The sequence below is a fragment of the Aedes albopictus genome, chromosome 2, assembly GCF_035046485.1.
Source record: "Aedes albopictus strain Foshan chromosome 2, AalbF5, whole genome shotgun sequence".
NCBI lineage: Eukaryota > Metazoa > Arthropoda > Insecta > Diptera > Culicidae > Aedes > Aedes albopictus.
Window position 1 is genome coordinate 51,807,132 of NC_085137.1, and position 12,057 is coordinate 51,819,188.

The following is a 12,057-nucleotide window of genomic DNA, read 5'->3' on the forward strand; positions in this document are numbered from 1 at the left end:
CGCACATGACCTATCCCAACAAACTGGTCGTGGACATAATGAAGTTCCCCACGCTGACATTTGGCGCGCAGCTGCCTCCCACTTCTTGCAACGGGGTTCACCTCGTCACTACCCCTACTACTTATTTTCTGATCTTGTCGTAAGCGATCGTATCTGGTACACTCTTCGGGTTGCCTGAGAAGGCGAAAATCTCAGTCTGGGTAGACTTTGGCCTTTTCAGCTTCATCGGCTCTGTATAACAAGCCCTGCTTAAGATCCTTGCTAATTTTAGATTTCGATGACGCAAAGCCAAAAGCTGCTGCGCAACTACCTCAACCACAGAAAGCACATTCCTGTTTTCATTTATGGTTCTTAACAACTATGTACGCTCTATCAATGACCTCTCCAGACGCACTAGTGGGAAAGAAAATGGTATTCTCTACGTTCTTCTGCCTCTGCTCTCTTTAGAAGAGACTCAACTAACTCACCTGTCGTGAAAGGGTTTATCTCACAAATACCGCTGCTAACTGTATTTGATTTTTGGTTTTTAGGTATTTAAGCTCATTTTTGAATGTCACGACCCACGAGTAGCTCGATCTAATAAGCCCAATAATATGTTTAGAGAATGAAAAATGGACCAAAAGCCTCAAGATCTGACCATCCAATCATTCAGACTTTGCCTTCATTTTCGTTAGCTCCGCAGATATTTCACTTCCAACGATGTCACGAAAATCTTGTAAAAATCTCCGAGAGACCTTGATCAACAGACCACTTTTGAACAGACCACTTTGAAATGCATCTCTGGTAAAGTGAGAAAGCAACAAGTAGAGTTTTTTTTTCAAGCTCTGTGTTATGTTTGCGTATTTGCAAGGCTGCCATTGTGACGACCATCTTTGGATTTCGTCATATATGTGCTGCAGAAAATTAGGTGCTTTTGACTTACAAAAAAACACTTACAAAATAGCAGATTTGATCATCTAATACGTAAACAAAGATAGTCCATCGTTTCGATATATCCAAGGCCATAACTAACCATACAAATGAAGAAGGTCCAAATTATCCTATTTGAGCAAGTATAATCACGTATATGAACAAGTATGTTATATTTTCATAAATAATGACAAGTCATAACATGGCGACCGTGACAATACCATAACAGGCTATCGTCGATTATAAATCACAGCGCGATGAAACGTTGCAGTATTCAAATCAAGTAGCACAAAACTCGCTCGAATTTATGACGGCGAATTGGTGGTTTGATTTAATATGAAGCCATTCGTACGCTTCTATATTTACTGGGAATGTTTCGGATGTTATTAAAGGCAAGCTTCACACTAATTTTTACAATTTTTCATTTACTGGCAAGCGCTCACAGCTAATAAATACAAACGCACACACTCTCACATACTATTGCTAAACCCCGGTTACCCTGCACACGGTAGCTGATTATACCTCAAACAAGCTCCGATGTTATCCTCTGGACTCCCTTTGTCCATTCCTTCACCAAAGTGAATCCCCAACCCGAACGGGGTCACCGACGTTTCCACCCGGCATGGAGAAACCCCCAAAGGACATAGAGAGTTCCCGCAATGCACCGGAATGCAGCTGGGCAAATCGCCCATCCCGGCGCCGATGAAATCTTCCACTATACAGGGAAGCGTAATGCGGTCCCGACAGTTGGAGATAAACTGCCGCGAATAACCGCCAAACTGTCGGCCTTGCCGATGAGATCCATCGAAGCTTCGATACGAATCGAAAATACTCCGCGAAAAGAACGACGGGAAGAAGCTATCGAAAAAGCCACCTCCACCCCCTCCAGAGCCCTCGTCGGCAGCATCAGGGTCATCTGCTTGTGGCTCGTCAGCTTCAGGCGGGTCAGCAGCCGGTTCATCTGCTGCCGGCTCATCTGCGGCCACTGGATCGTCTGCCGCTACGGCGTCATCTGCCGGTGAATCGAGCAATCCTGGACTGCCCTCGCCATCCGCCGCGGGAACTAAATCGTCCACTACCGGAATGTCAGCAGCCGGTGCAAGTGGATCACTTGCCAATGCCGGATCCGAAAACGTTCCTGTTCCACCCGGACCACCAATGCTTCCGCCTGGTCCAGCTGAGCCTCCAGGCCCACCTGACGATCCCCCGGGAAAACCGCCACCCGGAGAACCGCTCCCTCCCCCATCCGATAAAGGATTCCCAATCCTGAAAGATTGATCATCACACGGCTCATAAGCAACTGAACACATGCCTTTCTCCTGTCGAATGCACGCTCGATAGTTGTGGTTCGCCAAATGCCTTCCGTTTTCGGCAAAATTGAACGTCTGTATGACCCCTTCCAGTCCCGTATAATACTGCATGCATCCACTCGGAGCCCGCTGGCTGAACGGTATCTGTGTAATCTTGATTTCCCACAGTCGCTGTGTGAAGGACCGCGGCGAAAAGTTCATCAGCAGTTCAATCTCCTCGTCGTCCCGCCGCTTCGGGTTCAGGTCGTAGTACAAATGTTGTCCACTGTTTTGACCGCACAGGTCAAACGGTAACACTCCGCCAATTAGTTTGAACACATCCCCTTCGCATATTCCTGTCCGTCGATTGGGTTGTCCCTGCGGAATGAAAGCAAACAAACAGATAAATACGGACGGGTTGTTCCACGTTGTATCGACAAATCGTTTTGTATGTATCAATCACCAGTAGGTACCTATTAGTTTAACACAAGGTTTAACAACTCCATGAAAATATGACAGATGCGTAAAGTTGGGCATAAATACGTTAGGCATAATCGACGACCGGCATAGCGGACGTCAGGATTACTGGGCGATAGGCATAACTTGTCAATCATTTAACCGCTCGCTACACCTAACATCCATTATGTCTAACATCTATTGTGCTTGATGAGGTATACTCAAAAATGATACTTATTATGTCCAAATGTTCCATGTTCCATTTGGCATGGAATGACCCACACACAAATGGTCACAGCATCCGTTCAACAGGTTAACGGCAATGAATCTAATTACGCTCAATTACCAATGCAAAATGGATGAAATCGAATTTGAGTTGGGTGATTTCCTCGCTCATTAGCTTGATCTTCAGCTTGCACAGTGACATATCCCTCGGTACCAACGCCGGGAAGCTCGGGGACACAAAGTACGTAATGTTGTTGGCCATCTCCTGGTCGCACGTGGCGGTGACTGAAATCGTGTGAACAAAAACAAACAAAAACGGAAATATTTAAAGGCAAATTAGCTTCTGCAAAGTTTGGCAATAAAATGAATAAATAAACGCTAAATTTCCGCCCAAAACACCTCGAGGGAACAAAACTGAAATTAAGCCTTACAGACGCAGCAAACGCCGAAACCGAGCGCACATTGGCCCCGCGCTGAGCCACCCTGGATGCGGCATTCGTACGTGTTCAAACACTGACCGGTCCGCAGTCCGTCCTCCGAGAGACACTCGTCATCCACCGGGACCGGGAAAAAGTTGAGCACTGAGAAATAAACGAGAGGAGGGAAAACGGAAAATTTAGAATTAATTACCAGAGAATCCTCGTGAATGACGGCAGTTGGTTATTGAGTTTGGCAAAGTACAATTTTCTGGACAAACAAATGTAAACGAGATTAGATCGGTGGTCGGTGTTGCAAACAACAAAACTTTATATGGTAGGGTCTCGTCTCAAACTGTTTTTCAGGCTGAACATCAGGGTGGTGGACAAACGGCATTCTTTTGCAGAATTCAGATGATGTCTATATGTGCGTCTATGTACAAAAAAGTTACTCTCCAATTAAATACTTCCCTTTAATCGATTCTGAGGAGTTTAGCACGTGTTGTCTGTAGAAAATAGTAACGATAACCCGGATTAAAACTAACCATAAGGTATTAGGTGAAAATCATTCCTGTACCATACAGTGTATCAGCTACAATAAAGTGTATTGTAATTGAATGATTCGCTAAAACCTTTGTACATTGTAGCTACTATACATTTACATCCGATCTTTATGTAACAATATATTATACTGTTTATCATACGCGTGAACCATTCATTTTTCCGAAATATTATTTTTCGTGCATTTTTAATGTTTTATTCAATTTAAGATTTAAGGAAAGGAAAGAGAAAAAAGTGAATGAGTTGAAACAATTCAAAATCAATCAAATGTTTAAATAAGTGGTAAACCAGGTGTTCTAAGGACTGCAGATCCAAGAGATATGGCGGGCAAGGTATATAGAGTGTGATGAGAGGAATACGAAAGTAGGTCAACCCGGAAAGACACAGGTCAGATTATTGTAAATCAGTGGATGAGTCCAATACTATTCTTTCTGTATTTGCATTTAGGAGAGTTTTCTATCCTTCTCTCATGTGAATTTGCCATCTTCCATCAAATGCGATTGACGAAATTTATCTTTGACGAAGAGCCATCTTTAACATATGGACGGGACACTGAAATGACTTCTAATATAGGTTCGTCTGCGGGTTTGCTGTTTAACCTAACTTATATTTGAGTTGAACTTGACGGTTTCCTCATGAGTTGTTATGCATTTCAAACATTAGTCAAACTGGAGCCTCAATATTGCAATAACGATTAAGCTCAATATTGCAATAACGATTAGCACATAGTTGCTTCATTATTCGAAACGGTTCTCTGCGCCATTTGCGCCGAAAGAAGTTAGACGATTTCAAAGTTACCCTATAAAAATAATAAATTTGTGAATAACTTTGTTATTTCAAAAGCTAGAGTTTTTTGACATTCAGCAAAAAATGTATTTTTACATTCCAAACAATTTTGTATAAAACGCAAAAAAATGTAAAAAGTCCCGTTAAAAAGTTATGGTGAAATATATGATTTCTCGTAAAGTATGTAATTTAGCATTATGACGTCTTTGACAAAGTTGTTCAAAATTGCATTTTGCACAAGTTTGCCAAAGACATCAGACGTCTATCTGCATTTTTTGAGAAATTATTGTTTTTATCTCACTTATAGGTATACTGATCATCCAGCTCTTCATGTCAAAAGATGCGCTTTGTCTTATGTACAAACTTCTCAGAAGAAACTATATCGCATATCGGTTGAAAAGTTATTTTTTTTTTTTTTATTCGTGAATTTTATCTTAAGCTAATTTTTCACAATGAAAAGTTATTAAAAAAGCGCACGATATCGGCAAAATAAAACACTGAGCATGGGAGCCTAAGCTTCAACTGTTAATGCAATTAGAGACTACTCAGACGGGGCGATCCTAAACATGAAGGGTTGTTCAAGACACTTTGGAGAATTACCAAAGCGCATTCTAATAATGTTGAACTTGATAGGTTCTAATCCTCACTATCAAAGATAGTTCTACTTCACATTATTTTCAGGTAAGTTTGGCTAGAAAGCCTAAGATGCCATTAACAGGAGGAAAATGACAAGATATTATAAAAGGATATGGAATGTAAAACAATACAACATAACAAAAAAGAACCATTCCAAAACCATTTGATTAAATGTATAGCCAGTAGTGAAATTACAATTAAAAACAATATATCTACGGTTCATTTTATTGTTTGAAACCATATATGTACCATACAATGTACGGTATATGAAAACCCACGTATTTATTTATTTATTTATTTATTTATTTGCCAAATACTTGTAGCGTAAGGGTTCACCCTTATAAAATTACTACAATCGGTATCTTAATGTTGTTCAACCACTTTCATATACTCAAGCTAATTCATTTCTAAATATATACATTAAAAAAAACAAGTTTAAACTATACTCTACTTTGTTGATTAGTTGCCTCGTTCACTTCAATTCCCCTCATTGAGCCAGCTCAAACACTCACGACGAAAACTTGCTGCAGCTCGCAAAACTTTAATTTCGTTAGGAAGCTGATTCCATAGAATGATGGCACGTACAAAAAAGGTATTGCCATAGTGTGACGAGTTGTGATGCAATAGAACATAATGTCTTACACGATTGCTCCTAAAAGGTTGCAGCTTATCAGCTAGGTATTGAGGTCCATGATGAATTATTCTAAACAAAGAAGTATAGCAGCGTAGTTTAAAATAGTTATAGAAAGAGCAGCCTAAAAGATGGCGCTGTAGATGCGTTACACTTGCATATCTATTGAGATTATAAATCCATGGTACGCAGTGGTTCAGAGCAACTCTAAGGCGATCATAACTAGCAACAGTAACATTTATAATCAATTCCAGACCATATGCGAAATGAGGTAATATTAGCGACTTGAACAACTTTAACTTGGTAGTAACCGGAAGCATTGAAGCAGTAAGTTTCAAGTGGCGAAGACCAGCATATATTTTCCCGCATTGTGAATTAACTTGAAAGTTCCATTCAAGATTATTTTGAAATATAATTCCTAAGTTTGTAGCTCTATCTACATATTCGATAATTTCATCATTAATAAGTAAAACAGGTAGAGATGGACGTGTTTGTAATCTAGAGATAAACATAGCCTTTGTTTTAGAAGAATTTACGGGTAGAAGATTATGTTCGGACCATTGTTGAACACGTTTGAGGTCTGAATTTATCAACAGCGCTATGTTTCCAAGGTCATTACTTGTAGTACAAAGGTAAAGCTGTACGTCATCAGCAAACATATGTATAAAGCATGATTTCAACACAGTTGGAAGGTCATTTATAAACAGAGAGAACAGCAGGGGGCCTAAAACTGAACCCTGAGGTACACCTGACAAAATAAAGATTGGTTTCGAAAGATTATCATTTGCTTCCACCACTTGCATGCGTTGGTTCAAGTAGGATTTTATCAACTCTACTGCATTCCGGTGAAAATTGAACTGTGTTGAGAGCTTTTTTAGAAGTTTAACATGTGGGACCCTGTCGAAGGCTTTAGAGAAGTCGATCAGAAGCAAGAATGCTACACCTTTCTTATCAATAGTTTGATGTATATCATCGTGTACTTTTAGTAAGGCGGATGTTGTACTGCGCCCTGATCTAAATCCAGACTGGTAAGGACTGAGAAGATCGTATCGTTTCACATAATCTTGGATTTGAACTTTCAAAATCTTTTCGAATGCTTTCGAAAGAGAGCATAGGATACTGATCGGTCGAAGGTTATCCAAACTATTTCCAGACGACTTTTTGCGAATTGGTAAGACTTTGGCAGTTTTCCACGCTCTAGGAAATTTGGCTGTAGTAATGAATAAGTTAAAAAGGTGAGTAATTGGAGTAATAACATAAGGTAAAATAATCTTAATAAACCTTAGAGACACGCCATCTAAACCAACAGCGTTTGAAGAAACAGCGGAAATTGCTGATGAAACTTCCAACTCACTACACGCAATGAATTTGAAACCATATGCGTTAAGCGGTGGTATTGAATGAAATTCTGATTCACGAGTAAAGTTACCGCCAAAGTAATTATTTATTTCATCGCTAGTATTACAGAATTCTGCATCGCTTTTTGAATTTGTAACATTTATTTTTTTTAATTTCTTCCACAATTCTTTGCTAGACAGTGATGACTCTAAGTTTGTTGAGAGATAATCAGATTTAGCCTTACAGATCACGCAAGTGACTCTATTACGCAACCTCTTGTACTCATTTCGGTCAGCTGTGTTTTTGCTGCGAATCCATTGTCGATATGCTACGTCCCTTTCTAACATAGCTTTTACAATATCATTGGTCATCCATGGTGCATTTGCTCTTGGTCTATGCAAGCGCAATGGAACAAAATTATCGTAAAGTTCGTTGATTTTATTATTGAAAAGATCAAGTGCCAAATCAGAGTCATTGATACTATAAAGCAACGACCAATCAAGAAACTCTAATGCGTTTCTGAGACGAGCATAATCAATCCGATTGTAATCTCTGAACGATTTCGATTGCTCCGATTGAGTACGAGTTATGTTAAGCGATGCAAAAATAATATCATGCTGTGAGAACACTGGAGCTGACACTTGATTGAAGTTAAGGATAAAATTAGAACTGTTTGTTAACATCAAATCAATCAGGGAACTTCCCCCATTATAAAAATGAGTAGGCTCGTTGTTAACACAATGTATACCGTAATTGGCCAAAGCATCAGTAAAGCGCACTGTTTGAGAGCAACTCTTCATCAGGTTGGTATTAAAGTCTCCTGTTAGAACCATATTAGAATAATTTAGAGATAATTCTGAAAATTTTTGTTCTAGTACATGTGAGCAATCAACCCCTGGAGGACAATAAACTACACCCAACAAAAACTTAACTTGGTTGATACACATTTCAGCAAATAAATATTCAGTGCGGTTAGAATCTTCCAAGCCTAACACCGGCGCGGAAGCAGCAATTTGTTTGCAACTAATTCCTTTTTTGTAGTAGATACAAACACCTCCACCACGGCTATAGCTTCGATCATTCCTCAGAATCGCATAACCCTCGACATCAACGGTAGTGTCAGGAATGTTGTCTTGCAGCCATGTTTCTGAAATGCAAATAATATCTAATTTACTGTTGACGAAACAGTATTTGAATTCATCAAGTTTCTCTAGTTGACGAGCGCACAAACTTTGAGCATTGATGTGACATAAATTGATAAGATCGTCGGGCAGAGCAACATTCATGACAACTCGTGGAATATCGGTGATACCTATATTTGTACGTGCATCATTTCTTGATTGACTATCCGGCATCATCGGCGAGCAACAAGTCCAATCGTGAATGAAAGAGCCAACTGAGGTGAGCAGAAATTGTGAACGAAAAGAGCAACAAATCAACAAACGAACTAAACACAAACTCCAAGTAATCCATTAAATTTAACTAAGAAAGTGGCAATAGGTCGTGAATACAATGAAACAAGTTTATAAGCTATTCGATACAATGTAGCATTATCATTGGCAACATCATGACACCAGCAGCATCAAAAAACCGCAGCAACCGACAGCAGTAGACTCCAACGGCAAACTCCAGCAGCAGCGAATTCAACAACAGCAGCAGTTCCCAACAGCAACAGCGACAGCAGCAGTTAACTTTTAGGAAGGCAGGAGTCATGGAAAAGTAATGGGAAAGGAGTCATGGAAAATGCTTGGTAGGAAAAATAAAAAAACGTCCGTAGAAAAGGTTTATGCTATTGACTTCTAGGAGGGGAAGAATCATAGGATGTATTGATGATAGGAATCATGGATCGTAATAGGTAGGAAAAGAAATTGCTAGGAAAGGTTATTTTGGACTGTATCCATACTCGGTCAGTTGTCCAACTTCAAAGATCGGTTGAGCAGCAGCACCATCATTCGGTTTGACATAGATAGTACCATCCTTGGAGTAGACGTTCTTTATCCGGCCGCCAGTCTTCAACTTCAACGCGATTCCTTTGATGTTGCGCGCCGACTCGGTGAGGTTCTCGTTCAAATACACCCTTTTATCGACATCAAATCCAAGCTGGTTCAGATTCAAGCTTTTCTTCGATAGGTAGCGAAAGAAGAAGTCATCTCGGGAGGCACGAAAAGCAAACTGTAGCAATATTGGCGGTGACGCACCGGCTGCGATTGGAGCACGAGCCAGCCGTTTGGTATACACTGAAGGGCAATCAGATTCACAGTAACCAATAGCAGCAGAAAGTAGCTTCACGATAGTTTTGGTGTTCTCCGTGGCACTGTAAGGAACACCGGTGAGGATTAGGTCGTCCGATTTAGCCAGTCTGTTGATAGCATCTCTATTCTTCCGCACATCCATTTCCGTTTTTGTTTGGACCTCACAAATCTGCTTGAAGTCCCGAGCACAGTCTGCTTTTAGTTGATGTACTTCCATCCTCAAAGAAGTGATTTCATTGACGAGAGCAGTATTATTGGCGTCAATTTTCTGCTCAATCCGCGCATTTCCCTCTGCGATCAGTTCCTTCATACGCATGAGCAGAACGTCAAAACCCTCTACCTGATCATCCGTCTGATCCAGATCATCTCGTGAGCGTTTTTTGTTTTGGTTCTCACCACTCGAACCTAAAGGCAGAGCTAGTGTGGGTTTCTCCTTACCGTCTTTACCCATAGCAGCGGCACGAGTTTGCCTGTTGTAGCTCATCCAAGTGAGTGGATGGAAGACGTGAGCGCAGTAGCAATGGACCAACAACAATGTGAATCGATATGGAGGGCAACAGTTGTACTTTTGCACGACAATAAAATTCCGTTTACCAGCGGCGAGCAGCAAACATCGGTTGAAATTTGGCAAAACTAGAACGGCAGTGTTGATGTGTGCCACGATCGCGAAGAAAATTATAGCATGAGGGAGTTTTGCACGTCGAAAAACTTCATCGAATCACGACCAGAACAACTCACTAACTACCGCGCTTCATCACACTCACACTCGATGATGAGTACTTAGAACAATTCATTTACAATAAAATGTATGGTTTTTCAAATATGTATATATGGAGAAAAATATTTTTTTTGTATTGTTACGATACTTAACAACCCGTATACTATATTGTAAAAGTCCTATACACAGTTCACTGTATGGTGTCTACATTACATCTTATTGTTTTTGTATTTTTATTTTTACAGTGGTGTCTATTGTAAAAAATATGGTTCTGAATAGTGCTGTTACAATAAAACGTTCGGTTTTTCTACTTTTTTATTCGGGAAGCCAAGGGGTTCCGGAGTTATGGACCGGACTGGCACCCTAAAAACTGAAGTAGATTTGGATAACTAACAAAAGTATTCATTATTACCACATTCGTACATAGAATATCTTACACTCTGGAACCTCTTTTTATGCCATTGGCAGGGGTGCAAATTAACCTTCATCCAGCCAAAGTACATTTTCCACCTTCGGAAAAGCACAAAAATGGTCATAACTTTTTTGTTTTTCGATGGATTTTGATGGAATTTTCACAACTTCCCGAAAAACTCTTCTAGTGTAAGATGCCGGGGACACGGGTACCTGGTCCACATGGTTCCGGAGTTATTCCGGATTGTCTTAGGGTACCAAAATTGGCCACATACTTTGCGCAACGTATATCTCAAGATCCCGATTAGGTAGAAGTAAAAAGTCTTCGGCGAATTTGTTCAGCAGGTTAAGAACTAACTGGCGACGGCGACTTTGGTTCGCCATTCGGCCGCTAGGTGGCGCCAGTGTCAAAAATGTTCAAATCTTCTGATCTCAGAAACCTGATAATATTGAATGATGCTGTCTTCGGCAAAATTCTTCAGCAAGCTCAGTGCTATCTGATAATAAAGTCTTTGGTTTGGTATTTATCCGCTAGGTGGTGCATTGTGTCTGGAAAATTCAAACACGTTTATCTCGAGGTACAAGCATGCCGTTTTCAGCAAAGTTGTTCGGCAGGCTAAGAACTATCTGGCAATGGCGCCTTTGGTTCGAGAATCGTCCGCTAGGTGGCGCCAGGGTCAAAAATCTTCAAACTTCTATATCCCAGAATCCTGATAAGATAGAATGGTGCCGTCTTCAACAAAGTTCTTCAGCAAACTAAAAACTGTCTGATAGTTGAGTCTTTGATTCGTGATTAATTCGCTATGTAATTCGCCGTCTTTGACCCCCCGTAGACAAATTTTGTCACCCCACAATATTGCTCCGTTTATTATTCCGGGAATGTCTCCGGGAGTTTCTACAGGAACTCTTCCGGGAATTTTTCCAGGAATTTCTCCGGGAATTTCTCTAAGAATTCCTCTGGAAATGTGTCCGGGAATTCTTCCGGAAATTTTTCCAGGATTTCCTCTAGGAACCGCATCAGGAACTCATGCGGATATTCCTTCAGGAATTCCTTCGGTAATGTCCTCAGGAATTCTTCTGGGAATTTCTCTAGGAGTTCTCAGGAATACCTCCATAAGATCCTCCGGCAAATACTCCATGAATTGATCTGGGATTCTCTTCAGAAATTCTTTAAGGAATTCTCCAGGCTGCATTTCTCCGAGAATTTTTCTAGAAGTTCCTCCAGGAATATCTCCGGGAATGTTTCCGGGAATTCCTTCCGTAATCCGCCAGGAATTGCTTCGGAAATTTCTTCAAGAAGTTGTCCAGGAAATCCCCCAGAAATTCCTCCGGGAGTTTCTTCAGGAAAACTTTCTTTTTTTTTTCAAAATAAAATCCACTGGGAATTATCGAAAAACAAATAAGTTCTGACCATTTTTGTGCTTTTCCG

The 12,057-nt window shown here is 40.5% G+C and overlaps 1 protein-coding gene across 3 annotated transcripts in view; it reads right to left on the minus strand.

The window, feature by feature from the left end:
• Positions 1–1,314: 1,314 nt before the first annotated feature.
• LOC109421544 (uncharacterized) overlaps positions 1,315–12,057 on the minus strand; it is a 53,834-nt gene continuing 43,091 nt past the window's right edge. For all 3 annotated transcript variants that reach the window (XM_062849683.1, XM_062849682.1, XM_019696064.3), the window contains 3 exons: positions 3,311–3,460; positions 3,001–3,164; positions 1,315–2,576 (listed from right to left, as the gene is read on the minus strand). In XM_062849683.1, coding sequence (XP_062705667.1) covers positions 1,404–2,576; positions 3,001–3,164; positions 3,311–3,460 — 1,487 coding nt within the window. In that variant the 3' untranslated portion in view covers positions 1,315–1,403. The remainder of the gene's footprint in view (positions 2,577–3,000; positions 3,165–3,310; positions 3,461–12,057) is intronic.